The sequence below is a fragment of the Ptychodera flava genome, chromosome 12 (assembly GCF_041260155.1).
Source record: "Ptychodera flava strain L36383 chromosome 12, AS_Pfla_20210202, whole genome shotgun sequence".
NCBI classification, from domain to species: domain Eukaryota; kingdom Metazoa; phylum Hemichordata; class Enteropneusta; family Ptychoderidae; genus Ptychodera; species Ptychodera flava.
Window position 1 is genome coordinate 23,939,091 of NC_091939.1, and position 19,857 is coordinate 23,958,947.

At 38.0% G+C, this 19,857-nt stretch overlaps 1 protein-coding gene across 2 annotated transcripts in view; it reads right to left on the minus strand.

The window, feature by feature from the left end:
- Nucleotides 1-19,857, minus strand: part of LOC139145468 (bridge-like lipid transfer protein family member 2) — a 90,538-nt gene that overhangs the window by 41,587 nt on the left and 29,094 nt on the right. For both annotated transcript variants that reach the window (XM_070716666.1, XM_070716667.1), the window contains exons 28-44: nt 18,752-18,962; nt 17,339-17,511; nt 15,802-15,900; nt 14,380-14,646; nt 13,593-13,689; nt 13,059-13,152; nt 12,737-12,814; nt 12,547-12,618; nt 6,722-6,813; nt 6,040-6,202; nt 5,428-5,570; nt 4,872-4,968; nt 3,776-3,877; nt 2,904-2,993; nt 1,152-1,283; nt 660-735; nt 134-300 (exon numbers count right to left, since the gene is read on the minus strand). In XM_070716666.1, coding sequence (XP_070572767.1) covers nt 134-300; nt 660-735; nt 1,152-1,283; nt 2,904-2,993; nt 3,776-3,877; nt 4,872-4,968; nt 5,428-5,570; nt 6,040-6,202; nt 6,722-6,813; nt 12,547-12,618; nt 12,737-12,814; nt 13,059-13,152; nt 13,593-13,689; nt 14,380-14,646; nt 15,802-15,900; nt 17,339-17,511; nt 18,752-18,962 — 2,153 coding nt within the window. The remainder of the gene's footprint in view (nt 1-133; nt 301-659; nt 736-1,151; nt 1,284-2,903; nt 2,994-3,775; nt 3,878-4,871; nt 4,969-5,427; nt 5,571-6,039; nt 6,203-6,721; nt 6,814-12,546; nt 12,619-12,736; nt 12,815-13,058; nt 13,153-13,592; nt 13,690-14,379; nt 14,647-15,801; nt 15,901-17,338; nt 17,512-18,751; nt 18,963-19,857) is intronic.

Consider the following 19,857-nt stretch of genomic DNA (forward strand, 5'->3'; position numbering starts at 1 on the left):
TTGGTATCAACATCCCCTTCGAAATACACCAGCTTTTTGTAATGCCTGCTAGACTAAAAGATCCATCACTCTAGGGTGCTCTACAGGAAGCCTAGAAAGCGCCCTCGAGCGATGGATCTTTGAGTCTAAATACCTGCATGCTATCCAAACTTCCTTTCCAGGAGGTCTTGCTGGTTAAGGCTCCGTTTCTCCAGGCTGGTTCATGGAGACACTGCAACACTTGTGCCCTCGGAGCACTGACGATGACATAACCCGATGTTTCACAGCCTTTCAACATTACCTGGCTGTTTATAAACTCAACTGAAATTGGAAGAGAGGAAAACAGAGGATCAGGCGTGCAAGATGAGAATGCCGTTTTTCACCCAATCACTGTGCAGAAAAAGTTCTGTTTTCCATTTCATATAACAACTTTCCAGCCATGAGGAATCATTCTATAATTTCCAATTCTCGGCTTTGAAAATTCCCCTGATATTTTTACTATCAACTCTACATTTTCGAAATGGGAAAACTCTCCAACAGTATTGGGTTGCTTTGTAGGTCACATTCAAATCTTGGTTTACAATTTAGAAACCGGCTGGGAAAGAAATCAAAACTGACTGAAGGTACGATTTCTACTTTTTTTCATATGTTTTGTTTTGAAAAAAATACATTGCACTTACTTCTCCAGTTGCGCAGGAGAATATCATCTGTGGAGCATGCAGTTATACCATAGAGCTGCTCACCACTGCCTGCAGACTGCATACATGGTATGAAACAAAGCATATTTATGAGAGTACGGCACAGAACTCACAGAGATGTGATTGGTTTCTTTGATTAACAACAGTTCACTTGATGGCTGTTCTGTTTGATTTTGGTGGAAAGCATCTAGGGGCACTTTTTCTGACAATCCAACTTTCTATAATACTGTACTAGTCCCCTGCATGTGCCGACTCATTTTAAAACAATGCATGAGGAACAAATGTTTTCTGTGTCTTGTTTTGATATCAAAAATTAAATTTCTCCCCTCTGAGTCACCACATTTGATTTTTTTCGTAACAAAGGCAATTTATTTCTCTGCTCTCAAAATTTGACCCTTGATTTTTATTTTTGATTATTATATTGATATTTATATCAATGTTTTTTGTGTGTGTGCTGGCAAGACATTACATTACCTCCTCTGAATCTGAGAAAGCCACAAACTTAGTGGCAGCTTCTGACAGCAGCTGTTGTAACATGGTATCGCCATATCCAGACTGTAACTTGTTTGCTGGGCTGGGTGTCAATGATGGAGTCCTGTTGCTCCTCTGTGTACGGAAAAAATGAAAATTTTACCCCATGAGATGTGGGTACATGTGTGCTATGATCCCCAATTTCCCAGTACACTCATGTAGGTCCACCCAGGCTTTTAAAAGCGAAGGTTTTGTTACAGTACAAAAATTTGGTGTCAATGATTTATGTATGAGAAGCATAAAAGTATCAGAAATGCATTGGTTAAGGATGTAAGGGACCTAATCATTTCTACACAGTCTTAAAACAATATCAACACCCAAGTAGTAGCTTTTGAAATAATCATCATTGCCCTCACTGTACCACACTATCACATCATGTCATGGATATTGGCTAGAAGAAGTCCTGGCTGGTGTCAGGAGTAATTTCCTGCACCGGTTTGCTATCATCACATGGGTGGAGAGACTATGCTATCATACAGAATTCCAAGTTAAAATTTCAAAATCTTGCTTGATGTTAATGAGATATCAAAGGTTTGACCCTGTAAACAACATTTGCTTTCAGACTTGAAGGGTTTTAGACATGGGATTCAAACTGGCTGACTCCTTGAAATCATTGATGATGAAAACTTCCCTGACAAAAATTCTCATAACCTTGTACAAAGGAGCAAATGTGACTTTGACTGATTTCAAACGATAAGATCTTTACGATCCGGTGCAGTATTACATTTATTACATGCCTCGATGTGAGTGCAAATCAGTGCATTGATTTGAATAGGAACGTCAGGGAAGTAGCAGGCTGGTGAACAATGTACAGACCAGTTTCCATGATTACTCAAGTCAAGTGAAGCCCTTCAACGTTTTTGACGTCAAAGTAGACGCTTAAACGGGAAGTTACAGGACCGTGGGTGCACATAGGGGGATTACTGATGATGCAGCCATTTGCATACACTGGGCGGGAGTTTTTGAATTCTCAGAGCATCGCTTTGACCGTATGATAAATTTGAATAATCATGATGGGCACTTTCATGACATATGCAAAGAGGGGTCAAATGGTCGTTCAGGGAACACATTTTGAAACATACACGTTCTCCGACAAAAAACGGAACATTTTTTCAGTTTATTTTCGACACAAGTTTAGTCGCCATATATTCACAGACATCATATGCAAGATTCAATGACAATGAACGCCTGAAACATGGCAAAATTATGGGATTCTGGGACCAAACATGGCACGTCCGATCAGTAGCGTGGCTTTTTTACATTTGCATAGATTTATGATAATCCGGCTTTTATAGGGGAAGTTCCTGTTTAACGCAAAATGTAAAATATCCTTGCGCAAAACAATTTCGACTTTCGTTAAAGTCTGTTTGATGCTGGTCGATAATGGTAAAATTGCTTGGAAATGCCCTGCATGTAACTAAATGTCATATAGCATTGACTATGAAGAGGCATGTAATCAAAATATTATTGCCTGAATACATGGGTTTATGTGCCTTCGCAGCAGGAGAAGTTTGCCCTTCTGGCGTCGGCAAAATTGTCACCTGCTCTAGGGCACATAAACCCATGTTTTCAGGCAATAATATATAATAGTAGCAACAGCTTTGAAAAGATGTGGCCAGCAGACAGTGATTGAAATGTTTCAGAACTGGGCTATTACAGAGTCTACAGGTAGGTGATTTCACATAAAAATCATACCACAGCTGACACCGGAGTGCCGGTAGCCCCACCTCCACCTTCCATCTTCAGCCCCTTCAGAGCCTCCGTTGATAGGTTGTGCTTCAACATCTGTCCCGAGTTCAGGGAGAAACCACAACGAGAGAGAAATTAGGAAACAGACATCACAGTAATAAGGTTACATTCACATACAAACCTAGATGCATACAGACAAGACATAACTAACAGCATGATGTATGTTCATATTGCTATTTCTTAGACAAGGCAGAGCTAACAGTGAAAACACTGTACTTTACTAATAATTATCTAATTTATATCTAAATGTTACATCTCTCTCTCTCTCTCTCTCTCTCTCTCTCTCTCTCTCTCTCTCTCTCTCTCTCTCTCCTCTTGTTCTCCTCAGTCTTCTAAACTTTGAACGTCTAATATGTTTTAATGCCAGGTAAATATGAATGCTTTAGCTTGTGGAATAACCACATGCTATAATATCACATGTTCAAGTGCACAGAAGAATAAATACATAAACAAACGAATAAATAAATATATCAATCGATCAAGACAATTTGTAATACAATAGAGGAAGCTACTTAGTGCACCTGACGAATATTGAACCCACTATTCAATACAGAAACAATCATGGAAACAATCACGCTTTCATGAGCGGCCCTCCTTAGCCTTGTGAAGCAAATCAATTTCCTCGGATTAGGTTATTTGGAAAATTGTTCAATGTGGGCGCATTGTTCTGTGTTCTTGCCTCTACTTTTCCTTGTAAGATATTTACATCGCATGGACTGAAACTGACTGAGAAGCTGTTTGAAAGGAGTATTCTACTAGGGAAAATTACAGTAGTTCTGAAAGTTTGTTTGTGGTTCGAGCGTTGACATTATACGTACCTGCACTTTACTGTACTGATCATAGAGACTGAATACAACCTCCCTGTTGTTGGTGGTCCAGACCCCTCTCAGATCATGCACAACCAGTTTGTGAACAAACTCCTGCAGAGGGAAAAGAAAAAAAAGTTAATCTATCCTTTAAAATATTCTCAGAGTGTCTACACTGTTTTGGGCAGTTGGGTCTTCTGAAAATGGAATTGTTGGTATGTACATTGTATTGAGAAGATTTACTGAAATTAGAATGATCGGAACATTTTTCAAAGTACTTTTTTCTCTTTGAAGCTGTCAAAGTGATATATATATATATTGAAAACAAAAAGCCTAGGCCTGTCAAGGTAAAGTTGCCAAACACTGTCCACTCTGACCACATGAAGGCACTCTGTGTGAACCTCAACAATTGCGTATGATGCAGCGATAAAATACAGGAGCAGAAGCACAACATTTGTTGGAATCTGTTAACAACTATGGCTCATGTTCTGCATACAATCATTACAATCATTATGCTGTATTTTGTAACAAACCTGAAATCGCAAATAGTGCTGTTGAAACCATTCATGAGCAACATGAGCGACAACAACAGCTTCTTGCTCTTGCCTAAAATCAGCATTTGCAAAATTCACATTCTATTACACATGTTCGTTGAACATATGTGACCATAGTTAAACCTGCATGTGGACTTGAGGGCAATGGTAGAATGGTGTCCAAAGCTTACAATACAGATTCCACTACCAGTATACAAAGCACTCTCGGAACCAGAGTTCTTATCGTATTCTATTACACATGTTAGTTGAACATATGTGACAGTAGTTAAACCTGCATGTGGACTTGAGGGCAATGGTAGAGTGATGTACAAGGCTAACGATACAGATTCCACTACCAGTACACCAAGTAGTGTGGTTACACTGGCAGACATCTAAAGCATATTCTTTACAAACATCATTGTCAACCAGTCAAACAACAGTTTCATGTTCATGATATCCTTTCACTCCCATTTCCCAGTGTAGTAGTCCATCTCTGTTGTACAAAACAATAGTATGTTAGGCCAAACCATTGTGTCGAACAGGTTACAACGAATCTGTGTTTGCTTGATATCTACCTTTTCCTTCTCAGTGTCTTGTTGCTCAGATTCCGTCATCAATATTTCTTCACTGGTCGTACCTTTGTGGTCCACCTGTTGTCTGCAGTACGCTAACCTGATCCAGGATAAAAAAAGACTATTTTAATCCAAGTACGCAATAAGTGTTTGACTCTAACCATGACTATGAAGTTTTGTACTCATGTCCTTATATGCAGCACGATAGACACATACGATGGAAAATGAAAAAAATATACTTCATTATTTAGGAAGTAAACTGTTTCCCACATATTGTCATGACCATGTAATTCAATTTTATTGTTCCAGTTTCATAAATCTCAATGTGGTACAAGAATGATTGAAAGTTTCAATGAAGAAAGTTTGAGCAAAAGTCTTCACTTTTGAGGCGTGTACGACCTTAATGTAGTCTACATGCAAATGTGCTAAAAAGAACTGAATCTGTATTTTACACATCATGCAGATATGTAAAAACACTCTTAAAGTCACTACACAGCTCAAAAGACCTTGCCCGGTAAGAGACATAGGTCAGTGAAGGCGATTATGAAGTAGAACTAACCTTTGAAAACTGATAAAGTCATTCTTGTCGACTGGCCTCCTCATGAGAGTGACTTGACCTTCAGGTTGCATCTGTTTTGTTGTACACAGGTATACTTGACTTTCGCCGATATCACTGGCGCACTGCACTATGGCCCAGCTTGCCTGAAATACACACAGTGGAGAGAAGTTTGCATTATCAGTGAGTTAAAATACCCCCCAAAAGATACAGATACCTTCAAATTCCAGTGATTAGAATTCACTGCAAACATTGTAAAGATCGCATGAAAAATGTGTTGCCTATAAAGATTATTCTGAGGGGTCCCACTGTTATCAAATATGGGAAGCTCCTACGAAAAATGCAATTGTTTTTGCGACAAAAATTGAGCCCAGTGCCCTTCAGATGCACCAAAAAATCAGTATGCACCAATTTGCAGGGTATGCATGTACAATAATCAAAGTCAACCGGTTAAGTCATTAAGTTTTGTCTTGATATTTTCAACATCTGCATCCCAAGTTGAAAGTAAGCATATTTCAATCAAAAACATTCTTTACAATGAAATGGGAAGCCCAAGAAACTTGGAATAAAGGTGCAACAACCTGACAGAGTTTGACCTGGTGACACCACACTGACCTGAGGTCGTCTGAGGAGCCCATCGTTGAACGGGGTCAACGTCCTCCTGCATTTCACTCTGAAGGTACCTGGACCAAGGTTAAATTCAAGGCCGTTCTGCTGGGCAAAGGAGGCCCAGTAACAGACTCTGAACTCTGGCCATTTGGCATTGAACTCACAAAACCTAAGATATGGAGAAAAGATCAAGTATTAATTCTTTGAACACATTTTTACTCCAGATCTGTTTGCTTTCATTGACAACTCAGACACTGTATATTTCTTCTGGCAGAGGGATGTAAAATTTCTCATTAATCATGTTATGCGCTGAAATAAACTGATGCAATATTTGGTAAAGATTGGAAATCAAATTTAAAATTGACCTACAAGGTACCCCCGGTACATTGTATACAAGGGATGTTTCTTTTTCAAAAAGAATATGAATCTTTCATTTTCGTTGACAACTTTCTGTTTATCTGAATTTTGGCTTGGAGGTTCGCTAACAACATTTCTTCTATTTCAAAAATGCTGTACATGAATATCTTTCATTTTTCATTGACTGTTTATACTATAGCTTCCTGTTTGTCTAAATTTTCGATTTGAGGTTGGCTAATGACATTTTTCCTACATAACATTCAAACTAAATACACATAAATGTGTACATTAGAATGGCACCAGTATTGGGAAACAGTGATCTACATCATACCTGTAATGTCTTCCAAGCAATTTTTTTCTTGGTTTGGTGTTGTGGAACAATTTGCCTCTCTTCGTTGGCCTGGTGACTTCAACTAAGAAAGACTGAACACGATCATATCACTTTAGACAATACATCCACCATAATCAATAGCAACCAGAAAACCATATCAAAATAAATTATAGCAACTACATAGATATGATTTTTACAATCATGTCATACCACATGAATTAGCATATAGCAACAAAAGTACACGCAAAACTTTATGTAAATTTTCAAGTCATGAAATTGCTGATCATCACAATAGACATCCAAAATATATTTCAACGCATGAATGTGTGTTCAATTTTTGACACAAATCTTTCCTTTCCAGTGATTTGATACTACTTGGTAGAGAGGTCAAGGGTCACCTGCTGGGGTCGATTGTCCTTGCAGAAGCTCCGAAAATTGTCTGATATTTTCTACCTAATTGCGCAAGATTTCCGCCACAAAATTTTCTTACAAGTTTTACAACACTAAGTACAGAGTGCTGTTGAAATTGTAAAAAGATGGGTGTTTCTTTAGAGCAGTGGCGAGCTAAAATTGGATGTTTCCTGCAGCGCTGGAAACGCCGGGTAGAGTACCATGCATAACAATGAGAAGAGGCTACGTGTCATTCATACTGAGACTGGTGCTGTGCATGCTGCTCTTGAGTGCAGGTGATGTCGAGGCGAACCCAGGGCCTAATAAATCAAGCACTACAACCAGCAGACCAACTACAAGACAAAGTAAGCTAAATGAACTTGGCATTGATATTCCGAATATGAGCCAGAATCCTGAATTTACTGCAATTTGGAACAGCTTTCTGCGCTCCGACAGGACGTCAATGGGAAACTTGAGCAACTTAACAGTTGTGTCGAAAGTCTCAAAAGTTCAATGTCGCAACAGTTTAAGGATTCTAGTGAGAAAATGGAACATATAGGTCATGAAGTACACGAGTTGAAGGAAGAAAACGAACGACTGAGAAAAGAAAATGACGCTCTGTCAAAACGTCTCAAAATGGTGGATGAACGAGCAGAGTACATGGAAGCCCAATCTAGGAGAGACAATCTTGTTTTCTACGGTTTTGCCGAACAGACAGGGCGAGAAACATGGGAAGAATCTGAAGAGAAAGTGAAAGCTTATATTAAAGATGAATTGAATATTGAAGACGACATAGAAATAGAGAGAGCGCACAGACTGAAAACGAAATCGTCACCTCGTCCAATCATCGCTAAATTTTCAAGATTTAAGCAACGAGACATGGTCCTTCAGTCTGCTAGGCACATGAAGCAAAGGGACTCTCAGAGTGACTCACAAATTGGCGTATCAGAAAATTACACGGACAGAGTAAGAGCGGTGAGAAGAAAATTAAAACCGTATCTTGATGATGCAAGAAAAAGGGACCAGAAATGCATTCTATCATACGATAAGTTGATAATTGAAGGGGAAGTTTTCACGTACGATATGGAAAGTGATAAAATAATCAAAATAAATAAATAGGGTTTTGGCCGAGGCTCAAATATAATTCATGACGAGGGTGCGACAACTACTGATAAGTCTGATCCAGTATTTAAGACTCTTAATTGTTTAATGTGGAATGTGAGAGGTTTATTGTCTAAATGGAAAAATCACGATTTTACTGAGTACATTAGAAGTTTTGATGTTATATCTCTGATCGAAACCTTTACAAACGAATCGCAAGTTCCTCCTCTGGATGGTTATTTTGTAAATTCAGTCAGTAGACAACGTACTAAAATAGGGGAAGACAATCAGGTGGTATAGTAGTCTATATTAAAAATACTCTCGCAAATTTTACTCAGCGTTTATGTTTATCCAAAGATTATATTCTTTGGCTGAAATTTGACTTTCCGGGTCAAGAGAAACTGATAATTGGAATTCTTTACATACCACCTGTTGATTCACCATATTCAAGTGGACACATGTTTGCTGAGATCGAGAATGACATTGTGAACCTGACAGAGAAATATTCAAATGCTAAATTTATGTTAATGGGCGATTTTAACGCCCGCACTGCAGAGTTAAACGATTTTATTGACAATGACACTGGAATGTATGTACCAGTTGGTGAATACTATAGCGTTGATTTTAATATCGGTAATCGTTGTAATTGTGACAAGGAATCAAATGAGTACGGGTACAATTTACTTAGCTTGTGTAAAGCGGTGTCTTTTCGAATTGTAAATGGCCGCAAATCTTCCGATAAAGATGGAAATTTTACGTGTATAACCCACAATGGCGCTAGTGTTGTAGATTATATTTTAGTTTCTAAGATATTTTCAATGATATTGAAGACTTTAATGTTGGTTGCAGAATAGAATCCGACCATATGCCACTAGAGGCAGTACTAAAACAAAGGTACACACAGACAATGGCGGAAGTGCTGATGATGAACACAGAAAATGCAACAATATTCGAGATACACATTTACAGATGAAATGGGCACTGCTTTCAAGACAAATTTTCTGTCTGGTCATTATGATTTTCAATTTCGAGAAATTTATCTCGATCTAGATCATACAAATATAGATGGGGCGGTAACAAAGTTCAATGACCTTTTCTATGCACTATTACCGCCAAGGTTGCAGTCAGGTAACACTTCACACAATAAAAATCAGAATGGTTGGTTTGATAACGAATGTAAATTAGAACGAGCAAAGCTGCAAACTTCTCTGAGAAAATTTCGGCATACCAGACTTGCACAGGACCTCATCAATTTAAAGATACAAAAGAAAGAGTATAAACAAGTGTTATTAAAGAAAAAGGAAAGTTTTAGAAAAAAGAGAATTACAGATTTTGTGAATGCAGCCCAAAACAATGATAGTAAAAATTCTGGAGTTTTATGCGTACATCTAGAGTATCCATTCCTAAATCAATTAATTCATCTGAATGGTTGGAATACTTCAAATCTTTGTTTAATCCACCCAATGACCTTTATGAAAACTCAGAGTATACTGAATTGTGGGACCATTTTGATATCACTGTTGACAATTTTAACCGGGGTAATTTTGGATCAGTTTCAATGGACCAGTATAATGATATTTTAAATTCACTGTTTACCATTGAGGAAGTGATGAAAAGTATTAAAAGTTTGAAGTCAGGAAAGTCACCCGGTTCTGATGGTGTTCCACCAGAGTTTTTTAAGTGTTGTTGTGATGAATGTGTAATTTACTTTGTATTCTTTTCAATGGCATTTTCAGTTCAGGAAAATTTCCGAGGGCTTGGAGGGAAGGCATTATTTTTCCAATATTCAAAAAGGGGGCACGTGATTCAGCTTGTAATTATCGTGGTATTTCTTTACTCTCTGTAACAGGCAAAATTTTTGCTAGAATGTTGTACAATAGGCTTTGTAAATGGGATGCGACATGTCAATATACAAGGGAAGAACAGGCAGGTTTCAGAGCTGGGTACTGTACAATAGACAACATTTTTATAATTAACACACTCATACAAAAATATCTAACAACTAAGAGGGGGCGTTTTTATTGTGCTTTTGTAGATTTTGAAAAAGCGTTTGACAGGGTAAATAGAATAGCAATGTTTTCAAACTTGGCAATGCCGGTATTACAGGGAACATGTATCGTATACTACATTCTATGTATCAAGAAGTGAAGGCAAGCGTTTTAACCCCCTCTGGTTTAACAGATTTTTTCGATTGTCCTGTCGGTGTGAAACAAGGTTGCATCCTGTCTCCTTTTCTGTTTTCTTTCTTCATCAATGATTTACATAATGAACTCCGTGCAGATCATATTTTGGGTGATGACGTTGGGTGTTCAATTGGTCTTGTCAAACTTTTCTATTTATTATTTGCCGATGATCTTGTTTTACTATCTTATAACGCTATTGGATTACAGAGACTACTCTCAAAATTAAAGTCTTATTGTGATAAATATAAATTAAGGGTTAATCTAAGTAAGACCAAAGTTGTAGTTTTCAGGAACGGTGGTATACTTAGAAGTTACGAAAAATGGTTTTATGGAAGTTGTGTCGTTGAAACCGTTCCATACTATGTATATCTTGGTTTAAAGCTCTCATCAAGAGGTATTTGGTCAAGAGCTGTGGAACAGCTAGCCGATCAGGCAACAAAAGCTCTCCATGCTCTGATGATAAATGTAAAGAAATTAGGTCATGTACCCTTAAATTTATGTTTTAAGTTATTTGATACAAAAATTCTACCAATTCTACATTACGGTTGTGAGATATGGGGTTATATTGAAGCGCCAGCAATAGAAAATGTTCACATTAAGTTTTGTAAATTTTTGCTTTCATCACAGTCATTATATATTCATGCTTCGATAAGAGGAGAAATGGGTCGTTCAACTTTGAGAGCTATCCGTTTAACTAGAGTTATCAAATACTGGTTAAGAATTTAAAGATGAACACAAATCGTTATGTTTTTCATTGCTACCATCTCCAATGTAAATTAGCTGATTCAAATAAGGAGTGTTGGGTAAAGCATGTGAAAGCAATTCTATTTTCATACGGGTTTGCTGAAGCATGGTATAATCAAGGGGTTGGAAATGAACTTTTATTTGTTAATAGCTTTCGTCAACGTTGCTTAGATATTGACTTCCAAAATTGGAGTGATGAAATAAATTCGTATACTAAATTGAGTAATTATAAATTATTTAAAACAAGTTTAGTTGCTGAACAATATCTTAAGATTGAAATGAAATCCATTTTCCGCTTGACACTGTTCAAATTTAGAGTTTCCGCTCACCCGTTGATGGTAGAGAAGGGTAGACACCTTGGTTTACAGTTCAATGAGAGAAAATGTCCAGTATGTCTTGATGCTGTTGAAGACGAATTCCATTTTCTTTTTGTTTGTCCACTGTATAATGACCTTAGAACTCAGTACATTCCTAGTTTTTACACGCAACAACCTTTGTCACAGTATAAATTTATTGCACTCATGAATAACACAAAGCCAGACATCATCAGAAACTGTGCTCGATATCTGTTTTATGCTTTTCAAAAGAGGGCTTCCTCTATGAATGAATAGGAATGTGTCTAAATTTCTTGTTGGTACTTTTTGTATGATATTGCATGATGTTAAGTTCAAAGTTCACCGTTTTGTTCTTTTAAGGTGAACCCCCGACCTCACTAGTTTTTCTGTGTAATTGGTTATTATTGTACTAAGGGCCGGTGGCCTATAGTGCTTGGAATAAAGATTAAGATTGTATATGATACTACTTGATGACATTTAAATATGATTTACTGTAAAACTCTTTGAATTAACTGCATGCTTTTTTAGCTATTAACCAGGGATTTAAATTCATTTAGTAGGTTCTTCTTTATTAAACTCACAAGACACTCTACAAAGTTTGGAGCTAGAGAAACTCTATGGGAAAAATAAAATTTGCAATTTTAAAAAAACTAAGACAGTCGAAAGTTTTCTAACTACAGTACTCTAGAGCTATAAAATGAGCCCCAACAAGGGGTGTACCAGAAAAGTATTTAAAAAATTTGAGAGTCATAATATCTGTATCAAAGGCCCATTCTACCTTAACTTAGTGAAACCTTGACTCTAGCCAAATTAGCTGAAAAGGCATGCAAGCTAAAAAGTCATGTTTTACAGAAGCTTGAAGGAAACGATTAAAGTCTGCAGTCACTATGGTAATATGACAATTGGAAATGAAAATCTCAGTGGTTCTGATCTGTAGATTAAAGTTCTGATAGTGTGGATACAAGTTGGACACAGGTTATAGGCATCATAGAACAGTAATAACATGCACAGAAATGGTCGGAAAATGTTTTGAATCAATAAAAAAATTAGTGTACACTCCAGATGCACCTACTTGGAAATTCTGCAGCCATCTCATAGTACTCGCATAGAACAGACAGCTTGGTCTGTTTGTCATACTGTCACCCTGCAAAGGCAGAAACAAGAAAAGTGTAAACAATGGATATTGATCAGGAGGATTACAGTATTGATGGTATCAGCCAAAATATTAACTTGATAAAAAGCATACAGTGTTGACTTATTACCTTCTTAGTGCCTTTGACATCCAACGTCATTTTCACGTCCACATTCTGGGATCTGAAAGCTGCATAGGAATCGTGGCCCTGAAAAAATTGATGATAATATGGAACTGGTTATACCAAATCAAACTACAGCAACCATGCATAAGATATGATAACATGCTCATTTTCAGAATCTGTGTATTTGCAAAGTGAAATTTACTCGGACAGGGAATGTTGGCATTTTCAGGCAGCCTGCATGTTAGTGATATTCACTGCCTCCTCCAAGTTCACACTCACAGGGCTTTGGAAAGGAAGTGAAGTGAAGTAAGCGTGAAGTGAAACTGACCCTGTCGGAATGTTCCGGCACTTTGTCTGGAGCACACGGCATGACAGCGTGGTGGTCACTGGGATCACCGGTACAGATCCACTGAAGATCAATTCTGAAAGAGGATGGAAGCATGAACATTTGATACCAAATATGAATCTTTCTTCTAGTATCACTATTTGTGTGATAGTGGTGCCAATTGTTTGTCATTAAAATGTAATAATATTTCTCTTTAGCTTTACAGACATGTATACTATGATCGGGACTGAATTTAAAAAAGGTATTAGTAAATCCAATTCGATGCTTTAGGCCAATGTGGCATCCTTTTCAGAGGTATAGGGTTAAAATTAAATAACATGCAGAATTTTTGTTGTTATAACTGGGAGAGTTACAAAATTGCACTTATTTACTAGGCTAAAAAGAGAATGAGTACATGCATCTAGGAGAAAAAGAATCATCAGAAAAAATACATCGATCAATTTACATTTCCAGTACTAAAAATTATTTCAAAAAAGCAAATGGACGGCTACAATATATTGATGTATTTTTACTTACTCCCATCGAAAGTTTGGAAGATGAAAAAGTCGGCAGTCATCGTACTTGGAAGTTGTTCTCACATACACGTCAAGATCACCTTTGATGAGAAAGTGAGCTGTGGAAGGCAAAGACAACGGTTTAGAGAACTGAACGGTTACTGACAGCAATAATGTGTCATAAAAATCATATGATATTCTAATGCTTAGAACTGTGGAGGTACTCAGAAAATTGAGAATGCTGAAGTGAATAACACCACCAGTTTTCATATATGAAAACACAGATGTTAAAACAAGCAGTAGATTTCACAAATTCTTACACATAATCGATTGAAAACATGAACACATTTCTAAACAAAGGTTGACATGAGGTATTAACTTCTTTCTTAGTAGTTTAGGGGAGGTTTACGCAATTTTCATTTCTTAGTGAAATTTTTTGAGTAAGGACATTTCCATGTTCCGCAGTTTGAGGTGCTTTCTATAAATTATCACCATATTTATCTGGACCCTATCGCATTTAAACTGATGTGTTTTTTCCATGCAACAAAAAAAGCTCATGACAAATATTTTTGTTTTTTAACCATTTCACCCCATTTCTCTCTTTATCGGTCCAAATTTACTATAGAAATCAATGGGATTGGTTCAAACCATAGAGATGAATGGGTCAAACTCTTGGGAGGTTTCAGAAAATTTAAACTGCTGCTGTACGGCCCTGAATGGAATATTTACCCTTCATGGACTAGTCACATGGTTGGTCTACAGTGAATAGACATCAATGACACACAAAAAGCATTCCATGGAAAACATACCGTTTGTCCAATCCAGGTAAATAAATTTCCATTTCCATTCCAGCATTTCCCTGGTGTTGTACGGATCGTAGGATGCATGCCACAGTATGGTAAACTGATCCACTGACATGGTGAGTCTGCCGTGGAGAAGAAGTCGGAGCTTGTCCCAGATGGACAGCTGGGTGCTGGGATCACGCGATGGCTTGTTCACCAGGTTCATTGCCATGTTAATCTGGGCCCAGGTGTTCTCCCAACAGTATCCCCACGTAATGCTAAATGCAGCTATATCTATGAGAATGACATAACAAAGCCCCTGTTACACGTCAACATTTCTTTGTCCGTACAGATATTTATGTAGGTCAATCAATGTGTAAGGTTTTGAGTCCTTTACGAAGAGAATGGCCATGGAAACATTTGTGTGGTGGATTGTTGGTACTACCATGGTGTTGGTGTATAATGGTGAGGTTTTCTGGAAAATTTACATAAAGAACTGTCACATGGTTATCTCCTGTTCCTGTTTAAACGTATTAGACAAATTCTACCTTAACCACAGTCCCTTTGCCAATGGCCCTACAAAGCCCATTGTGAATTACCCCTACCGCAAGGACAAGGCCTGACATGGATGGGTCTCAGACTTTGTCATCCCATTTTATTGTCATGGTGAAGTAAACAACGTGCTAAACTTGGTGACTCGTAGTTTTAAAATTGTAATGAAAAGTTCTAATGTGCTAAGTCAAAATGACAACTTCCAAACAGAGAAACCTCTGAAGTCTCATTTCCTGTTTGATTTTACATCCTTTGCAGGGCGATTACAATGCAGCAATTTTGTTGGCCCTTTTCAATGTTACATGAAAGCAAAGTATACACAAAACTTGCACAACTTCAAAGGTTGAAATCTGTTACAGGTAAAACAGGCCCCCCCTCAATTTTGTGATATTTTACACCAACAGCACAGAAAATGTCATAATTTAAGGGTTAAAAATGGCATGTTGATAACGTGCTTAATATCAACTGAGATGTTTTAAATTGTTGTTTATCCATATTTCCCGACTGGTGATGGAGAGACTGTCCTTCAACAATGTCTAAACTCTGGAATCTATTTATTTGTCTTTTTTCCATACTTATTATACATTAAAAATAGCAGTACAACCATCAAATATGCAGGAGATTTTAGTAAAAGTGTGCCTGAGGTTGGTACAGTTTGTATATATGAGTGTAGAGCTGTACCTGAAGAGCGCCACCACGTGGTACTGAGAATTTTTCAACAGTTACAGACAAGTGTGTATACATGCAATGCAGTTTGATGACTGATCTTTGTTGAGCCCATTATTACCATAACATTTTCATAACTTGAATGAGTGCTTGTCACTTTTATTGTGTTTTTCACAGCAGTGATAACAAATACACAAATACAGGATACTCGATACAGGCATGGACACATACCGGTGCTGAAGTCATGATAGAATTTCAATGGCGGCATACTCCTGTGTACTGTAGCATCACTCCATGGTGGTTCCAGGGGTATACAACCTTCTCGCTTTGCTGTCAATGAGGAAAAAGACTACGTTAGTGAATGTTATACGAGATGAATACACACAGTATCACATATTATGATTGTCCCCCTGAGTTTGTTTTAGTGTTACTTGGTAAATAGTGACCCTCACCGATTCCACCACTAACATTTCGCTGGCCCAGTGCAAGAGGGGCCTGTCACCTGTGTTATAGCATAGGAGATACAACCTCTTGCACCGGGGCCATCAATTTGCTAACTTGTCATTTTCACCCAAAGCCATTGATGTCAATGGGGATCGCGGGCTTGATCACAGAAAATTTGGGGTGAGCAGGTTGAACATGGGTGAAAACAGCCTGAACTTTGAGGAAACTGGGAGGAGTATTAAGGTAGAACGCACCTCGGGGACAGACATTCGGACTCGCTCACTTTTACAATTCTCTTCTGATATACCACATGTGGGGGTTCATTTTGAAGCTCTTGGTGAGAGAAAACTTTTCACTGTCTTACTTTTTCGAAATTCGAAAATTTTTATTTTTCTCCATAGAGTTACACAGGGATGGCGGCCATTTTGAATTTCTAATATCGGTAAATCTTGGGTAATTTGTTTCTCTAGTACCAAAATTTGCACGGTGACCCCCTATTTTTATTCTTGATTTGAAAGAGAATGATTGAAAGATTCCTTGAGGAAAATTAGAGCAAAATTTTAAGTCTTTCACTTTCGAGGTGCATTCTGCCTTGAGGTAATGAAAATAATTCCTTCAGTGCAATACAATTTGCTATGGTCTGAATTTATACACTGCATTTCTCCATGTTAGCCCCAATGCTCGGGCAAGTGCCAGCCCCTAATTACATGCTGTGGATCCTGAGCACTAAAGGCAGAGAAATGCGGTAATGGATGGGTCTAAATTGTTTAAAGCAACAAACAAATATTTTACTACTACATGACTTTTAGTGGCCATTGTTGTAAGTTTCAAAGGACGAATGTACTTGTGCATCAGCATATACATTTACATTATTATTGATTTCACAACTGAAACACTTTTTTTCCTCTGAGGTACAGATCTTCCAATCAACATGCCTAGGTGTTACAAAGTTAATGCGGAAAATGAAAGGGAAAATGAAGCCTTATTGTCTTGTTTTCTTGAGGATCAACTCTTTGCTGTTCTTCAGAAACCCTGCACTTTTGAAATTGAAATGCTTCACTAAATATTTCATGACATATGGTGCTACATTGGAAGATTTTGTGGTGAACTCCCTTGTATTTTTAAAGAAAACAAATATAACTGTAAAAGTTTTTTACATCCAGTTTTGGGATGTTGTTCCGATTGACTTATAAGCTTCTGAGAGCCTTTTGAAAGTCTGCTGCCAATTAGGTAAGTCTTCAGGGGTTAATGGGGCTGAGTTGATAGGATGTCCTGCACAACTGATAGACAAGAACCATCTTAATTAGTGAGCTTTAAGACTAACCTCTAGAAGCAGCTACTTGCTCAGCGCCAACAAGTCGACCCCACCACTGCCAGTTTGTCACCTTCCACATGCTCTGTGGGAAATCTCGGAGTTTCAAGTCCACTTCCGTGACGTTCCCCCGCACCATCCTACACCAGAGTGTGGTGAATTCTAGACCGTCACTGGGGTATGGACTGGAGAAAAAGACAGAATTTCATGTGAGATGCTAAGCTGAGCAGATTGTGCGATGAAAATAGTGATGGGGAAAATGAGAGGGTAGGAATGGTTTACGAGTCAATTTTTCACTGGAGTGAATATAGCAGAGGATGCTGTTGGGAAGTGAGGAAGAGCTTTGAAGTTTGGAAAAGTGGGTCCATATTTGTGTTGGTGAACATGGTGTATTCGACTGTGAAAAATAATGTTAATGATCACAGACTGAGATGATTATATTCACACATAATGCCAGGGAGGTGAAAGGTGAAAACAACCATGAAAAAATGTGGAGAGGTATAAAGACAAGATAAAAATGCAAGAAAGGTGAAATACAAAAATGATCAAAATTGAGACAATGGCAATGACACGCATAAAATGGAGAAACTGAAATAGCTGTGTTTAGGGAATAAAGCACACACGCTGTATATCCTGTACACATGAAAAGAGTCACTGTGAATGACACAGTCCCCCATCTGTAATTTAGGTGATTTGATCAGACCTAACAAAATCAAAGACAATGCACCAATTGTAATGTGTGTCTGGTAAGCTTAAGTATAGATAGTCATAGCTATACATCATAGCACCTTGTCTTTGTCAAGCTAAAATGAAATTGATCTTGACATGTCCAAGTTAAGGCTCCAGCCAAAAATTTATGGCCACCAGGCAGCCATATTGAATCATATCATATATTAAAACAATTGACGTGCATCTGTGCTTTATAGTATTATGCCCTTGCTTACGCCTTCTTGCTTGAAGGAAACTTAGACCAAGTGCAAAATGTTGTTTATTAGGGTTCTCCCATGATTCCAACATAGCTCACTGGTATAAACCTGAGAAATTACAGAATAGTACAGCAAAAATCTGCAGTAATGCCAAATCATATTACAAGACTGTGTTGCTGACTCGCAGCGTGTTTGCAAGGTTATATCTGATTGGTCGATTGTCACTATTCACAGCAACTTAGGAGTTTATTTGTATTATTTCATTATAATGGTACGATTCTGCCAACCAATTTGATAACAGCTTCAAAATCGCTGCGAGTCGGCCAAGACTGTGTTGTTAACCTGAGCAAACATGATGTATTATGTATTAAGTAGGATGCTAACAAAGGCACACAAACAGATATACAAACAAACATGTCTAGTTAGTGAGTAAAGAAATATAACAGCTGTAAAAACAGAGTAATAGAGATTTTATTGTAAGCGGCTATTCGGCACACACCTCTCACTATCAATATCTCTCAGTTGCCTGACGATATTGTCCTTGCCGTGGAGTGTTTCATCACAAAGCGCTGTGAACTCCAGCTGTTGAAGAGTCCACGTCAGCAGAGCCTGTCTCATCGGCGTCGTCTTGTACAGCTGTTTGGACCTCTTCATGTAAATGTCAACATTCTTCCTGTCCAGAGAGTCGTACAACTCCTCGATCTTCTTGGCTGAAGAGGAGAAACGTGACAGAGTTCTGCAGGGTGAGGAGGTTTCATCGTCTCAAAGTAGGGAGGCTATTGTGGGATATTACTGACAGTCAGACTTCAAGACATCATCTGCATATCACTTGAAAGATGTGGGGGTGAGTTTTAACACCTGGTGCTATTTCTCTGTTTCAAGGAAGCCATTTTCTTGAAGTTGGTTTTTTGGCTCAAAATTGAAAGACTTCAATCTTTTCTCAAACATTTCTCAAGGAAAGTCTAAACAATTCCCATTAGGAATAATAACGAACACAATGAGGGCTCACCATACAAAATTTGGTACTAGAGAAAGAAATCACGCAATATATATTCACACTTACCAAATGGTTTTTAATCAACACATCGTTCAAACTCAAAGAATCACGACTTGCGGTTCGTTATAACGCCTTGAAGCACTTGACATTTTACTAATGATGTCAAGATTACAGTCTAAGATAAACATAGTCTTTCCTATTAGGCAGCAGCTTTCTCTCACGAGATGTAAGTTCTCACTCGGAGGATATTTCTTGACAGTTACACCAAGTTCTCAATTATTGGACAATTCGTCAACTTGCCATGCACTCACTCACTCACATGAAAATGGCACTACTCTTCCGCAATCAGTTAATAAATTATCACTTACTAGTTCTTCCTAGGACATAAGATCTTCACTCCTTTTCAGTGGGCAGCAAGTTTCACACTCACAAGACACAAGTTCTCACTTATTTGACAGTGGGTAGCACATATTACCAGAGAGTGGTTGACACTTAGGGGGGGAGTAGTTCACGCGTACCAGGCAGAATCTAACACTTACCAGGCTGGAGTTCACGCTTAACTGACAGTAGCTTCAAGTAATACTAGCCAGTCACATTTACCGGGCAGT